Raw genomic sequence first — 18,276 nt, 5'->3', positions numbered from 1 at the left:
ATCTAAATACTTCTAAAATTATTTGTAGTTTTTTTTTTAATGATACTGAGCTCCTAGTGTCCTATTTTCTTTCACATACCTATACACTTACATGATAAAATTCTGTTTGCCCCCGCTACTATGGGGAGCTCACTGCATAAGGATTTATAGCAGAAAGAAGAATATACTAGTTATTCTTTTATTCATAAACTGCCAGGGGAGGGAAGGTTATAGGCACTGTGTGCCCCCTGTATCTAAATGTTGGAGAAATTTGGTAGAAACTCACTTTATACATAGCATACAGATACAGCAGAGGGGATTTTGTCAGGTGTGTCAGTTTAACATATTCAGCAGCAGGGGCGTAACTAGGAAAGACTGGGCCCCATAGCAAACTTTTGACTGGGGCCCCCCCTCCCCTGGGTGTCACACAACCCCCCCCCCTTGTAGATAGTGCCTTTTTTACAGCCCCCCCCTGTAAATATTGCCATACAGCCCCCCTCTGTAGATAGCGCCATACATCCCCCTGTAGAGTACGCCATACAGCCCCCCTGTAGATAACGCCATACAGCCCCCCTGTAGATAACGCCATACCGCCCCCTGCAGAGAACGCCATACATCCCCCCCCTGTAGAGAACGCCATACAGTCCCCCCTGTAGGGAACGCCATACAGCCCCCCTGTAGAGAACGCCATACAGCCCCCCCCCTGTAGGGAACGCCATACAGCCCCCCCCTGTAGAGAACGCCATACAGCCCCCCCTGTAGGGAACGCCATACAGCCCCCCCCCCTGTAGAGAACGCCATACAGCTCCCCCCCTGTACGGAACGCCATACAGCCACCCCCCCTTTAGGGAACGCCATACAGCGTTCCCCCCCCCCTGTAGGAGAAAGCCATACAGCGTCCCCCCTCCCAAAAAAATGCGACCTACAGTGTGTCCTACAAAATACATGTATCCCCTCTCCACAGAATCTCCACAGGATAGGGGATACATGTGTGATCGCTGGCAGCGATAGGGAGAACGGGGGACTGAAAGTCCCCTGAACTTCTCCATGACTAACCTCTGACTTCCGGCGTCTGCGCAGCTCAATAAAAATTAAAGGAGCGCTGGTCATGCATGCGGACAAGCACGACCGGCGCTCCATTCATTTCTACGGAGCTGCCGACACAGACCCCGGAAGTCCGAGGTTTGTGATGGAGAACTTCAGGGGACTTTCATTCCCCCGTTCTCCCTATCAATGCCAGCGATCACACATGTATCCCCTGTCCTGTGGAGAGGGGATACATGTCCTGTGGAGAGGGGATACATGTCCTGTGGAGAGGGGATACATGTCCTGTGGAGAGGGGATACATGTGTTTTGCTCTATTTTGCGCCTTCAGGACCAGACACCGTTTAGCCATTTTTAGCACGTGTTAGTTAAATGGCTATAACTTTTTTATTTGTTGGGCTAACGACGTGATTTTTGCGACGTTTTTTCCGTAGACAATGCAGGTTTCATTTTTTATCATTTTTATACACACCTTTTTTGCTATTTTAGAATTTTTATTCATAAAGTTTGAAAATAATAGTAAAAAAATAAGCTTTTTTACATTTCAGCTATTTTTTTTTGGTAATAACATAGTTTTACCCTAAAATAGACCTTTTATTTGTGATCGCTATTGTCTACCGTAAATTTTTATATATTACATGTCTATATTAGGGTAATTGGGTCAGCGCTAGCGTTACAACAATGATTGGCGGGGGGGGAACGTTTTTTTTTTGGGGTGGGTATTTTATGTGTATTTATTATTTTAATTTTTTTTGCACTTTACTTTATTATTTTTTTATTACTATGGTCTGTCCCCGAAAGGTCAAAGAAGACCTTTAGGGAACTTTATATATTTTTTTTCTTTCTTTTACACCATGTTTTTCCACTGTAACTGGAGCTGCACGGCAGCCCCAGTTACAGGGGAAATCAGCCCTCTCATAGTGACGATTGTCACTAATAGGGCTGTGCTGGGTCTAGTAAGACCCAGCAGCAGCCTGCCACTAACGGCACCCGGCGATCATGTGACCTGTCACCGGGAGGAATAGAGACAGTGCCGCTGCTGCTGTCTCTATTCCTGTACACAGCGCGCATTGAGCGCTGTGTACAAGTGATCAGAGAAGACAGAAGCAGCGAAAGCTGCTTCTATCCTCTCCTCAGGGTCCCCGGCAGTCACTGACAGCCGGAGACCCGACATTCAGCTGCCCGATCGCGCGGGCAGCAAGTTAAAACCCGAGCCGTAGAAAGTCTATGGCTCGGGTTTTAAGGACCCGTCCCTGACCGCTGGCCGTAAAAATACAGCCAGCGGTCGGGAACCAGTTAATGGCAGAGCGGGGAGATACCTCCCTGCTCTGCCGTAGTGTTCAGTGGCGTCCCGCTGTAGCAGCCATAGCGGCTGCTAGCGGAGCCTCCGGCCATGGTGGGGGCCCGTGCCAGCGTGCGACACGGGCCCCCTCATGCCGCGGGCCCCGTAGCAGCCGCTACTGCTGCTACGGCGGTAGTTACGCCACTGTTCAGCAGAGTAAAGACTGTAATTTGGAACACCTAATCGTTATATAACAGTGATATCTGTGACTTTACACAGGACTCCAGATAAATCTACTACGGAACATTATTTAAAGCTTTCTACACTAATAGGGGGTTATCAAAATTTATAACTAATGCTGTTCCAAAGTGTTGATGATACATTTAGGTCTGCTTCATCTGCAAATAAAGTTATTTATTTATAAGTACTTGCAATTATATTTTCTATTGTATTACTACACTCAATCATTTTACTTTAAAGTACTCTGCATTGTCAACTTGTATTGCATGCTGTTAGATGAAACACCTCTAAGCCAAAGACTTTACAATAAATATGATTGATGTTAATTAAATTATATGTATTCACTGGGACCTGGAAAAAAGCAAGGTCGCAAGTCACACGTTAGTTCAGCCAATTAAAATGGAAAGATCCTTATGGGAAGATTTTGGAAAAAAAAACAATTAAATGATAGGGATAGCTCAATGGATTTAAACATAGAGGAAAAAACAAACAAGAAAAATAAAGGCAGAGAGGAAGATCAGTATCATGAGGCAAGCCAAGGAAAATGTTGAAGGGAGAGAAGTAGTTTGATGGAATTCAATCAAAATACAGAAAGGTTCGCCATTTGAAGAAAATTGACTACCGGGGTTCTAATCTACCTCAAATCCAATTAATGTGTGGCAATGTACAAGTTAGGAGTATTTTTACCTGGCACTAATCTACTGTATAGACAGTTGGACAAATAGTGCAACCAAAGCATGTGACTTCTCTATGGTTAAAAAAATAAATTAAAAAAAATCAATGGTAAATCATATGAAGGGTTGACTTTTCAATTTCTTTCTGTTATTTAATCATATTGATTGGCAATATTGCCCATTGAACCATGAAACTCAGAAGCAGCCTATATGTGAACCAAGGGAAGAATATATAATGTATTAAATGTCAGTAGAGAATAAATCTTGAAGCTGCTCCTTGGTCTCATTGGCTTTTCTTTATCGATGATGTGAATTTTTATTACTATGAAGTAAATATATAATAGTCGGGGGAAATCCTGTTGACAGAACAACTGTGTATATTATGTGATAAGATTCATCTGCTTGATTTAAAAACATACAATAATAGATAGAACTTAAAGGGGTACTCTGGTCTAGAAAACCCATTTTTAAAACCTTATAATGGGACTCTGAGTAAATGTGTGTGGGGGTTGTCTCTAATTTAGGACCCTCATCAATTAGCCAGCTCAGAGAGTGGCTACAAAAAGTGTCTCTCTAGAGGACTTATGGACAGTTAAAATACTTCAATGGAAACTGTGTAATGCATCATTTCCTCTGTGGAAACTAAAGGGAAATTGCTGCCAGGTTCCCCTATAGATTACAGCTAGTCGCTGGGGATTGCAGTAGTAGGAGATCCTGTGATCAGCTGTGATCTTTGCTTATAGGACTGTTTTTCAATATTCCTTGTTATACAAAGATGTATTTGGTGACCTGCTTTGCGTTTCTTTTTGTAATTATGTTACAAATATTTTATTGTTTCTTTTGTAACATTTGTTAAGGCTATCTGAACTGAAAACCCTCTAGTTAATCCAAATCTAAAACTTCCCTCTGTCTTACTCAGAATGATGTAGGAGATAGAGATCACTAGGGGTCAACTGTTAGGGTCGTTTTACACGGCTTGACGAGGGTCGTGTAAACGAGCGTCGATCAATGAGACAGCTGGTTGACCGGCGCTCGTTTGCTCCTTTCACAAGCTATTATCAGTAATGTATGGGGACAAGCAAGCATTACTCTGATCACTTGTCCCCATACATTTCTATCATGTCGGCAGCACGTCTCCCTGTATACACATGGAGATGTGCTGCTGACAATGATAATATTTTAGGCTGTATAAACTATACAATCAGTTGATGAATGAGCGTTTGCCCTGTATACATAGGGCAATGATCGGGAATGAGTGTTTTGTGAGCGCTCGTTTGCCCGATAATTGGCCGGTGTAAAAGGTCCCTTAGATTCTGACACTATAAATAGTTACCATTTGTTCATGTATCTGTTTATAACATCGAAGGTACAAGGTGGTCATCAATAATTTTATTTTTGATTCATAAGACAGTGGCTTAGCCGGTTAATGGAGTAAATAATAGATTTTCTAAACCCTGTGCAGCCACAATGGCCATTTTGTTATCTTCATATCACTGAAAGATACACAGACAGCTAAATCAGTCCATCAAACAACATTTTAAATCTCAGCTACCAGAACTTCAACGAGTGAGACATGTAGGGGAGGGGAATACGAAACTTAAATCAGTAAGTGAATTTTTTTAAGAGTATCTGTCACCCTAATATGCTGTCCTATTTAATGGCAGCATATTATAGGGACAGGTACTCTGTGCTATTAGATCACAAATAGTAAAAAAAAATCTACAAAATATGGCGGTAGTGTAAAATTGCAGATATCATGGCCATCACCAGTCAAGGGTGAGGGGCACAGAAGGAGGTAAGGAGAGGCGAGGAAAGCGCTTACCTCATGCTTTAAAGCTTATAGAAAATAAAAATAACAAAACATATGCTGTAGCTACTATATATCCCTCAATGTACTTAAAAAAGTAAAAACAATAATGTAAAACTATTTCCTCAGGGGAGGGCATAAAAAATATTGTAAGGTGCCTTGTTTTTAGATTAGAAGTGCTGAATGTCATTGCAGTTGCAATGGAAAATACACTGAGCTGAGAAAAGCTGTGTAAAATTGCATTATTTAGTAATACATAAATCCAATAGACACAGAACAATTACAGCTTACGCGTTTCAGGACAACACAGCTCTTAGTAATAGCAATGACCATACCGGCCTGAAATGTGCAAGGCTTGATTGTTCTGTGTATTGGAATTTTTGGATTGCTTAATAAAGCCTGAAGAATCGATATGTTCATTTAGATCCTGGAATTTTATTTTACTATTTACATTGTGTAGTGCTGCCTAGCACCTCTGTGCACCAGACGAACCATAAAATATAGGTGAGCTGTACTTATCTTATTTAATACTACTATAGTAGCTCTATTTAGTGGATATTATACTGCTTTATTAGTGTGAACTATACTTATATCTCATATATACACAGTTCAATTTTCATAATTAGTAAAATAGATATCCCATGGACATTTAACATATGAGAGACATTATTTATTTCACTCTGATCCCCTAAATGCAGGTTTTTAAGATGCTCTGTACATTACAGGCAATAACAACTCCTGCTGCATATTATTGGGCTGTTTAGCGGAAGTTGGCAAAACCACGCCCCCTTCTCTGACATCAGTTATTACTCTGCAAGTATTGGCTGCAGATGCACCTCCTGTAACAATCCATTGCAGGTACTAAGCACATCATATTGAGCACTCTCAGCTCCCTTTTTAAAATGTGGCTTATGGTGAAATAACCCTTGAATTTTTTAATTGACCATATTATAGAAAATTTAGTATGTCTGTGTCCAAATGACAATATTTACATTTGCACACTATTTGAATTTATCATTTTAGAAAGCATTTTAAAGCCCTCAATTTTTTGGGTAAAACCCATTGAATTGCCAAGAAGTAAACAATACACAAAAGATGAACATTGTTATGATTGTGATAGTAGTGCTGACTTAAAATGGTATGGTATAAAATAAAAAACTACATTTCAGACACATGAAATATAAATTTATTTTTTTTAAATGAATGTAACATAAATTTACAAAATTATAAGAAAAATGTCCAAACTAATAAAATTGAGACATAAAAACAATAATGTATGACGATGGCATGCACAAATGTAATGTAGAACATTAACAATAAAAATAAAATGAATAATACAACATAAACAAAAATACCATGATATAAATAACATAAAATAAAAAATATAAAATAAAAGATAAAAGATAAAAAGAAAATTCTAAATATTGGCTCAATAAGTGAATATTATTATCTGAATTGTCATAATGAAATTGATAGATAAAAGTGAATAAAAAAATTGCAACAAAAATAAACCTTATAAGAGTTTTACATTCTCAAATAATGAGCAACCGTAGTACATTTAAAGTACTTAGAATTAAAAGACAAACTGACTTTTTCACACCGATGGGAGTATAACCATTTGTAGAGGTAGTGTCATTAAAATAATTATATGTACCTTCACATCCTCTTTCTATTAGCCCATTACACAAAAGAGCATCTGAGATCAAGTCTGGAAGACGTCCATTCAGATCAACAGAAGCAAGGCAGCCCTGGAATCCTTCCTTGGCATGGACAAGTTTTGGCAATGTTTTGTACATTTCTTTGGCGACACCTCCTATGTATAGGTCACCTTGCAGAAAAAAAAGAAAAAAAACTATTTTAAGGATACAAAAATAATTAATTAGAATACATTCTTAAATTATTATATAAATTAGGCAGAGTGTACATAATTTTGCTAAGATTTGTGTAACAAATAGGCATATGTTTGAATTTTATTAATCACTTCATGAATAGCAACAGTACCTAGAAGAAACATAAAAGGTAATATAATAATAATTAAGGGGTCACATTTAACATGCTGTCCTATCTCTGGGCTTTATATAATAGAGAATGAGGAGTTGAGATGATTGATATAAAATTTTGAGGAAAAAGATTCAGTATAACTTGTAAATTATTGATTGAAATCTCTGTTCACCTGGAGCTTATGAGTCCAGTGGGCGGTCTCACTCAGTGATTGACAGCCCTCTGTGTGAGCATACACACAGAGGTAGTTGCCAATCACTGAGTAGGACTGCCCAATGAACTCATAAACCCAAGGAAGAGATTTACATTAATAAATTACACTTAATATTTTTCCACAAAACTGTGTGTCCATGTAGTACTGTATATTTTCAAAAATAGTACTCAATTAATTATTTCATAAAATTTTTATATGTTGTATGTATTCTTACATGTAAGCAAACAATGAAGGTGTGGGTCGAATTACAGTCTTGCCTTCAATGCTCATTACCAAGGGATAGAATTTATTTATGCAAAGAAAAAAACTGTAGAGTACATTATAAGTCTATTATTTCAAATTTATGATATATATTATTTTACTTCTAAAAATATAAAAAAATCTAACAATAACAATATTATTTGAAACATAAAGTGTAATTACCGGTATAAAAAAGCAAAAGGAAATAATGGCAAAAAAACAGAAGACGCAAAAACAGATATGTAACCGAAAGTTAAAGGTCAAGAGACGATCAATAGACCCAAGAACACACGGACTTCCAGATGTGATATATTTTTTACATCCCGCAGAAACACCAGCTGGTAAAGGTGAATCTGCTTCTAGTCAGGTTCTACTGGTTATGTCTTAACACACATAATCAAAAAAGGGGTCAGACAGATCCTGAAAACTGCCAAATGTCAAGGTTAAAAAATAATTTTCTGGGCTCTAGGGAGGCAGCCTTGAAAGTTGACTGTGTATTTACTTCTGCCCAGCTATAGACTAACTGAAGTTAATATTGTTTGTGAGCCAAATATGAAGGTTAAGTCACTCAGCGAGTAGAAAAGAAGAAGAAACCACCCGTTAGAGCCAAAGGAAATAATATATATAATGTGAGGGGAAAATGAATGTAGTGTAACCGACTGACCGGTACGTTTATACAGTGATCAGTTATAGAAATCGGATACATTGAAATAAAGATGTGAAATATTAGTACAGTATCTATAAAGAATACAGGATATGCCGTAAATATCTGATAGGTGGGGGTGCCATCTAGGGGTTATTTTGGCAGTGAAGGAAGCCGCATCTAGGAACAGACCGAACAAACTGGTAGCTGCGCACATACATGGTTCTCTTTATTCAAATCTAAGTAATGCGCCCACCACTTGTCAGCTAGTAAATATGACAAATGTCTCATATGGGAAAAACCATTTAAAATGTTATCATATTTAGTATTCTCCTCTACTATAAACAGCCTCTCAATGTAAAAAAAAAAATCTTAAAGAAACACAAAAAATAATACACTGTGTTATGCCTAGTGCCGGGCCTGAAGGGGTCGTGCATGATTAAGAGATTTGAAGAACACTAAGTCATGCACCGCGCATTTAGGCCCTGCACTATGTATAACAAAGTTAATTCATTTTTTATAGAGGGTTCCTCTACATATGCAGTGACACACCCCTGCTTAATTATTACTGCATAACTAGCTACTCAGTGCCCTCAAAACTAGGATAACAACCCCTGTGAGAGATACTATGGCCATATAGATTGTATCTAACCTTTCTCAGATATAATCAAGAATAAATGGAAAGTTATAAAATAATAATAATAATCATTATAACAACAACAACAACAACAACAACAACAACTTTATCTTTTTAACTAAGTGAATATAAATAGTTTATTTTCTCATATTGCCTCTGCTGGCTGGGGGTAATTTAATTCTCAAACACTATTTTTTCATGCAAATAAGTCACTTAATTTCTCTTGTATATTTTAAAGAGATTTAAGTCCGGGAAGACTGAAAAATTATTTCCCAATTTTGTAAAGGAGGAGAAAAGAATAAAGCTGCTATAAAGAGATGTATTACTGAGGCATCAGCTGAGACAGCAGCTTTAAAATCACCAACACTTTATTATATGCTTCAGCAGTCAGAGTTGAATAAACAGTCCATGCCTATTTAGCGAGGCTCATAGATGACCTTCATCCACAGAGCATGCTACAGAGGCCGGCTAGCCATACACTTGGAAAATCATCTCAAGGTCTACGATAATAAACAATGTAGCTTTATTATTTGTGTACAGTCACATGAAACCCAGCTGGGAACCAGAATTATTAGATAAACAACACATTCAGTTGTACAAGAATAACTGGTAGAGGCTGAAAACAATCTGGATGACCTTTCCGTATAGTTTGCCCAAAAAAGAAAAAAAATATTTTCTAATAGCAGTTTTTGTCGTCAATAAAAATAATTAGCCACAAATATACATTTATTATAATGAAGCATGGGATTTTAGAGAAATTTGATTATGGACTGAAAATATGCAACCCATATGTCTCAGGGTGACGTGATGTTCTTTCATTCTATTGCCAAATACATGTCACAATTACAATAACTTCAATTCTAGAAAATGTCTTATTTTATGAATCAGGCAATTCCTTTGGCTACTGTTTGCCTCTTATTTATTTGTTATTTGGGTGCTACAAGTACAAGGATACTATGATAGGTAGATGGTAAGTGTATATTTACAGTCAGATTTGTTGAAATTTCTGCGTCTATCCTATTCATGTGAATGGGGCTTGCAGAAATCCATGAATATGCTGCAGAAACAGCCCAAATAAGATGTATGGAATAGATTTTAAGTTGCAGAAGTTTCTGCAACTGATTTGCCATGTGTGACATTAACATTATACACCTCCTATCTAATCACAAGCTCCAGCTGCAGCTCTGCCTTTTCAGATCGACTGTTGTGTAAAAGCACAAGTACTCCACACCTCTCAAGTCAAGGCATGTTAAACATTTATATTTTAGCAAGGACAAAATAATAATATCCTACAAAAAAAATAAACCACAAGTAAGAAACATAATTACCACCCATATAATAGATCTCAATATTGGGGATAAAACCTTAAAGGCTATGTAAACCTTTGCAGGGCATTTTTTTTATTTTATTTTTTTTTATTTTTTTAATAAACAGGTCATTCAGTGTAGTTGGTGTAACTTTCTAAATAGTTTTTATTAAAAATTTGTTTTATCTTTTGAGATACAGATGTAGCCGTCTTTAGCTTGACTTTTAACGCATTAAATACACAGTGGAAACATCCTTTATCTTGACTTTTTCAATGACTTTTCAATGGCTTTTGTCACGCTGCAGCAAGTTATCAGAGTCAAGTTAAAGATGGCTACATCTGTACAGCTGCTCTGTATTCTGAGAGCAGCTGTATCTAGCGCTAAATCCTGTTCCCGTCAGTTCCACGGGACTGATGGATTCAGGTCATAGCGAACGATACAGCAGTAGTAACTCAAAAAGTAAAACACATTTTTAATAAAAATTATTTAGAAAGTTGCACCAAACACACTGACTGACCTGTTTATGAAAAAAAAATAAAATGCCCTACAAAGGTTTATATAGCCTTTAACCCCTTCACGCATAAGGATGTGCCGGTATGTCCTGGTGTAGGGGGGGAGTATAGAGCGCGCTTACGCACTGAAAGCGCTCCATACGCAGCGGGTGTCAGCTGTGTTTTAAAGCTGACACCCGGCACTAACGGCCAGTAACAGCGATCATGCTGTTCCTGGCCTTTTAACCCCAGAAACGCTGTGGTCAATCACCACTGCAGCCTCTGATGCATAATAAAGAGGGGGTGGCCCCCTCCAACAGCTCATCAGCGACCCTACAACACAATCATGGGACACCAATGTTTGTCATGGCAGCTCAGAGGCCTAATAAAGGCCCCCAGGATTTCCTTCACTCTGCCTCTGTTAAGCTCTGCCTGTGGCTCTTGGAAGGCGGGGAGTGAAAAATTAAAATAAAAAATTAAAAAAATGGCAGTGTCCTTAAAGGGTTAAATATGTACTTTTTTTCCCACTGTCAAAATGTATCACCTGTCTAAGGAATAAGTGATAAATGTTTGAACTACAGGGGTCCAACCACTTGGACCCTACTAAATACTAGGCCAGGGGACCATCTTCCTCCTCCTATGGACAGCCACAGTGGAGTGGAATTATATGAAGCAATGTCAAGTATTCACATATATTTATCTATTCCTGGAGAACCCTTTAAAGCTGTTTGTCTCAACTTAACAGTTGACAACCTGTGGGTTGAATTAAAAAAAAGTCATCTACTTATGCAGTCAAATGTGAAAGAAAGGAAAAGGATAGAAGAGGAAAAACAGCGCTCCTCTAAGGTAATACTGTTTTAAAAGTATATAGGTAAGAATGCATAGTGAGCTGGTTTACTCATCTAGTTTTATTGTGCAAGTATAGGGACAACACTACTGCTTTGCATTAACAATAGTGACAGTATTTCTCTAGGTGCCTGCTGCCACCCGCTGCAATCCCTTCGGTGGAATCCCCTGTGCCCGGGGAGAAGGAATCCATAGACAGGAGAAAAAAAGTGCAGCATTCCGGACACGGCGCCTGGCAGTTAATTATTCCAAAAGAAGTATGTTTTTATTAGGTCTATGTTTTTATTATCACACTACGCGTTTCAGGACCGGACAGGTCCCTTCCTCAGGCTCATACAATGGTACAGAGAATGGTACATCCTTTTATACATACAAAAAAAATGGGAAAAAGGATGCGTTTTTCCTGGAAAGCAGTTACATTTAATTTTGAAAAAAGAGGGAGGAGTAAGGGATTTATCAATTAACAGACTTCAGTTATCAGTGTAGATACATAAACAATGTGTAGTGGTAACCTTCTGCATGAATGAAGAAGTTGGCTGCGTGTATTCTGGCACGGAAGTCACTTACCGCTCCTATGAGTGCTCATCACACTATTGTGCTGTTATTATGTGTATATATTTATGTTCCTCCTATAAATTCCTTACTCCTCCCTCTTTTTTCAAAATGAAATGTAACTGCTTTCCATGAAAAACGCATACGTTTTCCCGTTTTTTTGTATATTTAAAAAAATGTACCATTTTCTGTACCATTGTATGAGCCTGAGGAAGGGACCTGTCCGGTCCTGAAATGCATAGTGTAAAAATAAACATGTATACCTAAGAAAAACATACTTCTTTTGGAATAATTACCTGCCAGGCACCGTGTCCCAAATGCTGCACTTTTTCTCCGGTCTATGGACTACTTATGCAGTAACACCATAAATCTATGTCACAGAGGGACATATAATGTAGTGATGCATTGACTTCAGTGCTAATTTCCAGATAAAAAAAAACAAATTATTAGTAAATATGTCAAACAAACGATCTACCATATTTCGGTTCTATTTACTCCATTTGTTTTCATAGATTACAAACTTGGTCATTCTAATGGGCAGGGTCCCATATCCCTTTGTATCACTGTTCTCCAGTAGCAAACAGAGTAGTGGGGAAGGCTTCTGCTGCAGCCAGTTGCCTTACAGCCAGAGAGAGGTCTGATCTGAGGCTTGTTATTATGAGGGAGAAAACACCTGAACTTTAAGGCACATGTCGAAGAATTCTTAATATATTTATCACAATATGAGGTAGGACAGATTTAAAGACGAGTAATTCATTTTCTACAATTAGGGATTTTCTAAACAACAATTAGGAATGTTCAGTAGGAATATTGTTTTGTTTATTTTTGTCTTTATCTCTTATGTCTCATTTAAATACTCTACTGAAGTCTTCTTCTTACTATACAAATTGTTCATTGGTGTTAATCTTTCTTTTCTAAACTTAGTGAGGTTATTTTCATTGACTTTGCCACAGACTTGACAGACTTAAACTGGCAAGGCTCCAATTTCTCCACGTATTTCACAGTTTTGCTGTGTAGTTGGAAAGTTACTTTTGTAACTGTCGTGCCCTTATTGATATAACATTAGTTTAAAGACACAATATTAACTGAAGTCCAGATCTTTTTGTATGGTAATTAACCTTAAAACCTAAGGTTTTAAGCTTCATCTCAGGTGACATGGCTAATGGTCAAAATGTAAAGGTTGATCAAGCTAGAATGCCTTTTTCTATGTTCTTCTTAGATCCATTGATGCTATATTCTCAATTACTAGCGGCAGTCAAATTCTCTATGTTGGCAGGTTTCATCCAAATAGGAAACACCTTGTTAATTCCCACGTGTGACATTTTCCAGACTTTTAACTCACTCATACCATAAATTCAGATTTTAGGGCTACAGGTTCAAGACGTTATTGATTTTTCTTTTAAAATCAATGTGTTATTTCTATTGAAGGTTCACACTGTAAAGCATTTCAGGGTCAGCATGTTCAGAAGGTTCCAGTGGTGCACATAAACGTCTATTATAAGAAGCATAACCGGGATCTATATATACTAGAAAAACTTTGCTTTCTAACCATTAATATTTTAATTCTGTTATTCTCTAGCCCCTCTGTACCTTGTGTGCCTTATTTTGGTATATAAAATTGCATTCGTGTATTCAATCCTAATCTAGTTATTTTTAAAAGTCTAGACTAAAAATATCCCATAAGAGAAATGCCAGCCTGTGTTTCTAGCCCTGCTACACTTATTTTATCCTTTCACATGTTCAGGCTTGGATTTCCAAGGACAATATGCAAAAATTTAGCAGACAACAAGACCAAACTGAGACAATGATATAATCCTAGCATAGCATTTTGTGTTCATTATTATTGCAAAGGACAAGACTGCTTGGTTGAGAAGGAGCTCCATCATTCAAAATTCCCATTCTTGTACCTAGTACTGATAGTTGGCTCCGATCTTCAGCACAGCATTATAAATAATGGCCCTATGGTATATTCTAGCTAAGAAACCATGTTTAATCACTATCTGGGTAAGTTTATCAACCATAGAGGGGTCCCCAGCCCTGGAATCTCTACTTTGGCTAAAGCCAAGAGTCACAACCAGCACAAACTCCATTAAATTCTAAGTGCATGTCTGTTATGCTTTGCATTTACTGCAGGGGTAATAGAAGCCCTAATGGTTTGGTCCCACTGCCGGAAATACCAAAGTGACCCCTACAATAAGCTTAAAGGAAAGGTGTCATGATTTGTTTTTATTTTTTTATGAATTTATGTGTTTTTATTTAATAAATTATTCTATTTACTTTATTTATTTTTTCACATAAAATGTTTTTTTTTATGAACACTTTTTTGCACTACTTGGGGCTGCCATGTTTTCTTTCATCTGTGTATGTGTATCTTAATGACACATACACAGATGGAATATGGCAGCTACAGGGCATAGGACATAACGAACGGGAGCCGTTCGTTACATCCTCTGCCGTCTAGCTCTGTACTGCACATGCGCAATTCAGAGTGACCCAGCATAGAAGCTGGTTTGTAGGGGGAATGCCAGCGCCATTTTGGTGAAAACCGGCCGAATGCAGGTAAGGTGTGTGTGTATGCGTGTATGTGTGTGTATGTGTGTATGCGCGCGTGTGTGCGTGTGTGTGTGCACACGTGCGTGCGTGGGGTGGGTTTGTGTGTGGGGTTTGTGTGTAGCGCGGTTGCATGTTTGGGGGGTGTAGGGGTGTGTGTGCTTGACGGAGCAGCGGTGCTAGCCACTGTTCCTTCAAAACAGCTGATTGGCGGCTTTGAAGGATCATCACCGCACACAACTCCCACACACAACCCCCCCAGACACACAAATACTCCTGCGGAGGGGTTTTGTGCAGGGTGCTTGTGGGGGGGGGTTATGTGATGGTTTGCGTGGGTGTGTGTGTGTGGGGGGGTGTCTGTGGGGGGTTGTGTGCAGGGTGCTTGTGGGGGAGGTGCATGCAAGGTGCTGGTGGGGGGGTTGTTTGATGGTTTGCGTGGGCGTATGTGTGTGGGGGGGGGGGGTGCATACAGGGTGCTTGTGGGGACCTCTACTATTTATTGTGGCGCAGGGGAGAAAACAGAAGTCGCTGACTTTATTTTTTTTGTTTTGCAGGTTCCGCTGGACCTATTGGACTACATCGTAGATTCGGTGGAGTACTGCGATGATTGACTGTTTTTTTTTTTTAAATTAAATTATTGAACAGGGTTTTGTGGGGGAATTTTTATTTCAATCAAAATATTTTCTTATGTCTCTGTGTTTTTTTAATACTTTATTAGTGCCTGGATAATGGAAGTGTCTGTTTGACGACGTCCATTATTAGGCGGGGCTTAGTGTTAGCCAGTAAAAAGGCTGGAACTAACCCCCCATTATTACCCTGGTACCCATCGCCACCAGGGGTGCCGGGAAGAGCCGGGTACGATCCAGTACCCGACCATCTGTGTGATGGTCGGGCAATGTCGCGGCCGCAGGGGAAAGCTGGGAAAGGCCAAAAATTGTGACCCTCCCCCCCCCCTTGTAATGCTAGGCTGCTGCTGTTGTGTTGAATCTGGCTGGTTATCAAACGTCGTTTGTTTAAAAAAAAAAAAAAAAAGACATGGGGTGCCCCCCATTTTCATACCCAGCCAGATACAACACAGCAGCAGCAGCCTAGCATGACAAAGGTGGGAAGGGCCACGGTTTTTGGCCCTTCTGAGCCTTATAATACCAACCTGCGGCTGCCCTAATTCTCGACCATCACTACGGATGGTCGGGTACTGGATCGTAATGGGGGTTAGTGCTAGCCTTTTTACTGGCTAACACTAAGCCCCACCTTAGTAATGGACGTCGTCAGACTACTGGCATTACTAAGGCGCTAATAAATTATTAAAAAAACAGACATAAGAAAATATTTTTATGGAATTAAAAACTCCCCCATACAATCCTCGTTAAAGGGGTTGTCCACCTTTTGACAACTGATGACCTATCCAATGGATAGGTCATCAGTATGTCATCTGTGCATGGCCTGCGGGCACCGGATCTTGTGGCACATAATGCTATGTACAGAGCCTGGACGGAGTTTGCTCAATACATAGCATAGCGGCCGTGCTGCCGAACTTGCACTTGAATAGGAGTAGAGCTGTAGTACTGCAGCTCGGCCGCTATTCCGTGGCCGGAGCCAACTGCTTCCGGCTTGTATGTCCGCTACACGGAGTCACAAAACCCCTTTAACCATTTTATTTTTAAAAAAACGTACATCATCGCAGTAGTCCACCGAATCTACGACGCAGTCCAATAGGTCCAGCGGAACCTGCAAAAAAAATAAAGTTAAGCCTCAAGCACACTTCAGTGAAATGCTTCAGTGTGCTATCCGTTTTTTTAACGGATAGCACACTGACCCATTCATTTCTATGAGGCCATGCACACTTCAGTTATTTATTTTTTACGGCGGTTTTTCTGCTTTTTTTGTGGTGTTTGACTCTTTTTTCGCATGTTTTTTATGCATTTTGTGTGCGCTTTTTGCACATTTCTTACCACATAATTAGGAATTCCATTGACTATGGGAGCATTTGGCCTGTTTTACGTGCAAAAGAATTGACTTGACACTTTTTTATATACACAAAGCGTTTTTTTTAAGCACGTTGTATGTACTAAAAGTGCTCTTTCCCATTTATGTAAATGAAAAGTGTAATCAAGTGTTTTTTTATGTGGTTTTCGGCACGTAAAATAAGCCCAAAAAAAATGCGTTAAATACACACCGTGTGGACCTGTCATCTAAAAAGTCATTCACCACAGGGTCTCCCTCTTGACTTTCATCATTCTTAGCCTTTTGGTGTGTCCTATAACTTCTGCCAGCTGCCATTGTAAATGCACTCCCAAAATGGGAGCTGGACAATGCTTGGCAAAATACCTTTTCCTGGTTTGTATCCAAAAATAGGGAGGGGGGGTGAGTCTCCCTCCCACATTTACAGCAGCTGTAAGTCAGGCTGCTTTACCTTATTCACCTTGCTGTAATTCTGGGAAGTGCTCTCTCTGGTGACCAACATAGGAAAACATGTCAAATTATTATTTAATTTTTAATACTTCCCACCTTGTGGAATAAAAAAAATACAGCAAAAAAACGTTAAATCTAATAAAAATAAGTAACTTGCTTAAAAAAATTATTTTTAATTTGCGACACATTTCCTTTAAAGGAACAACAGGATAAACTGATATACTGCATTATGCCTAATGCAGGGACAGAGAGGGAGGTGCATGACACAGATATAAAGGAATCCAAATACAGAAGTCATGCACCGCCCCTTCAGATCCTGCACTAGGTATACATAATATAGTGTACACGTTTTTCCCGGAGTGTTCCTTTAATAAAAAAGGCACATTTAATGCAAATAGGTTTAAACTAAATAAAAGACCCATTAAATAAAATAATTCAATATATCTAGCTTTTACATTCATGTGTTCTTAGGCCAGTTAATCAAGTTTTGGTACCTTTTTGTTTAACAAAGAGCGCAGGTAATATTTTTCTATTTTATTTTTTAAATCTCATTACACAATGATTAGACTTCTCTGGTCCTTCCCGATGATATTGTGCAGCATTATTAATAATGCATGCCTACTTATAAGATCTTAATGGTACTAAAATCTATACTTAGACAACTAAGAGCTTTGTAAAAACAAACATGTCCAATATCCAGCTTGGATCAAGTCTATGTATAGGTACAGGTTATTTTGGATCAAAGAGACGGATAATACATGAAGGTGGAAATAATGTATATGGTGAAACTTTTCAGAGTTGTAAACTGTCCTTGTGGTTTTATTTTACGTTATGTTACTTCGGGGCTAAAAGTCCTTTTACGCAGCCCGATATGGGCCTTAAAAAGGAGCACCGATCAACGAGACAGCTCGTTGATCGGCGCTCATTTGCTCCTTTCACAAGTAGCATTGACCAGTTATGTATGGGGACGAATGATCATTACTACGTTTGCTCGTCTCCAGACATTTCCATCATGTCAGCAGCACATCTCACTGTTTACATATAAACGAGCGTTTATATGAACGCTCGTTTGCCTGATCTTTGGCTCATGTAAAAGGGCCTTAAGAACCTGCCTTAACTAATACCACATAGTGAATTTAGTAAAAGACGTGCTTCTCCAAGTTTTCTTCCAGTTCTTGAACGCATTTTTAGAAACCAACAGATTCTAGTCTCTGACTTCATCCTACAAGAGGCAAATTCACATACTATAGAAGACCTGGGATGGTTGCCAGGAAGACTGGAACTAATATACAGCAATTGTCCTAAATTCGGCCAGACTCTGTAGGCACTAATGTATACAAACAGTGGAAATAAACTT

General features: G+C 38.9%; 1 protein-coding gene across 12 annotated transcripts in view; it reads right to left on the bottom strand.

The window, feature by feature from the left end:
- NRXN1 (neurexin 1) overlaps positions 1–18,276 on the bottom strand; it is a 1,175,924-nt gene that overhangs the window by 505,004 nt on the left and 652,644 nt on the right. For all 12 annotated transcript variants that reach the window (XM_075863167.1, XM_075863168.1, XM_075863178.1 and 9 more), the window contains one exon: positions 6,681–6,854. In XM_075863167.1, coding sequence (XP_075719282.1) covers positions 6,681–6,854 — 174 coding nt within the window. The remainder of the gene's footprint in view (positions 1–6,680; positions 6,855–18,276) is intronic.

Source organism: Rhinoderma darwinii, chromosome 4 (assembly GCF_050947455.1).
Source record: "Rhinoderma darwinii isolate aRhiDar2 chromosome 4, aRhiDar2.hap1, whole genome shotgun sequence".
NCBI lineage: Eukaryota > Metazoa > Chordata > Amphibia > Anura > Rhinodermatidae > Rhinoderma > Rhinoderma darwinii.
Note: the sequence above shows the minus strand (reverse complement) of the source record. Positions and strands in the feature narration are given on the sequence as shown.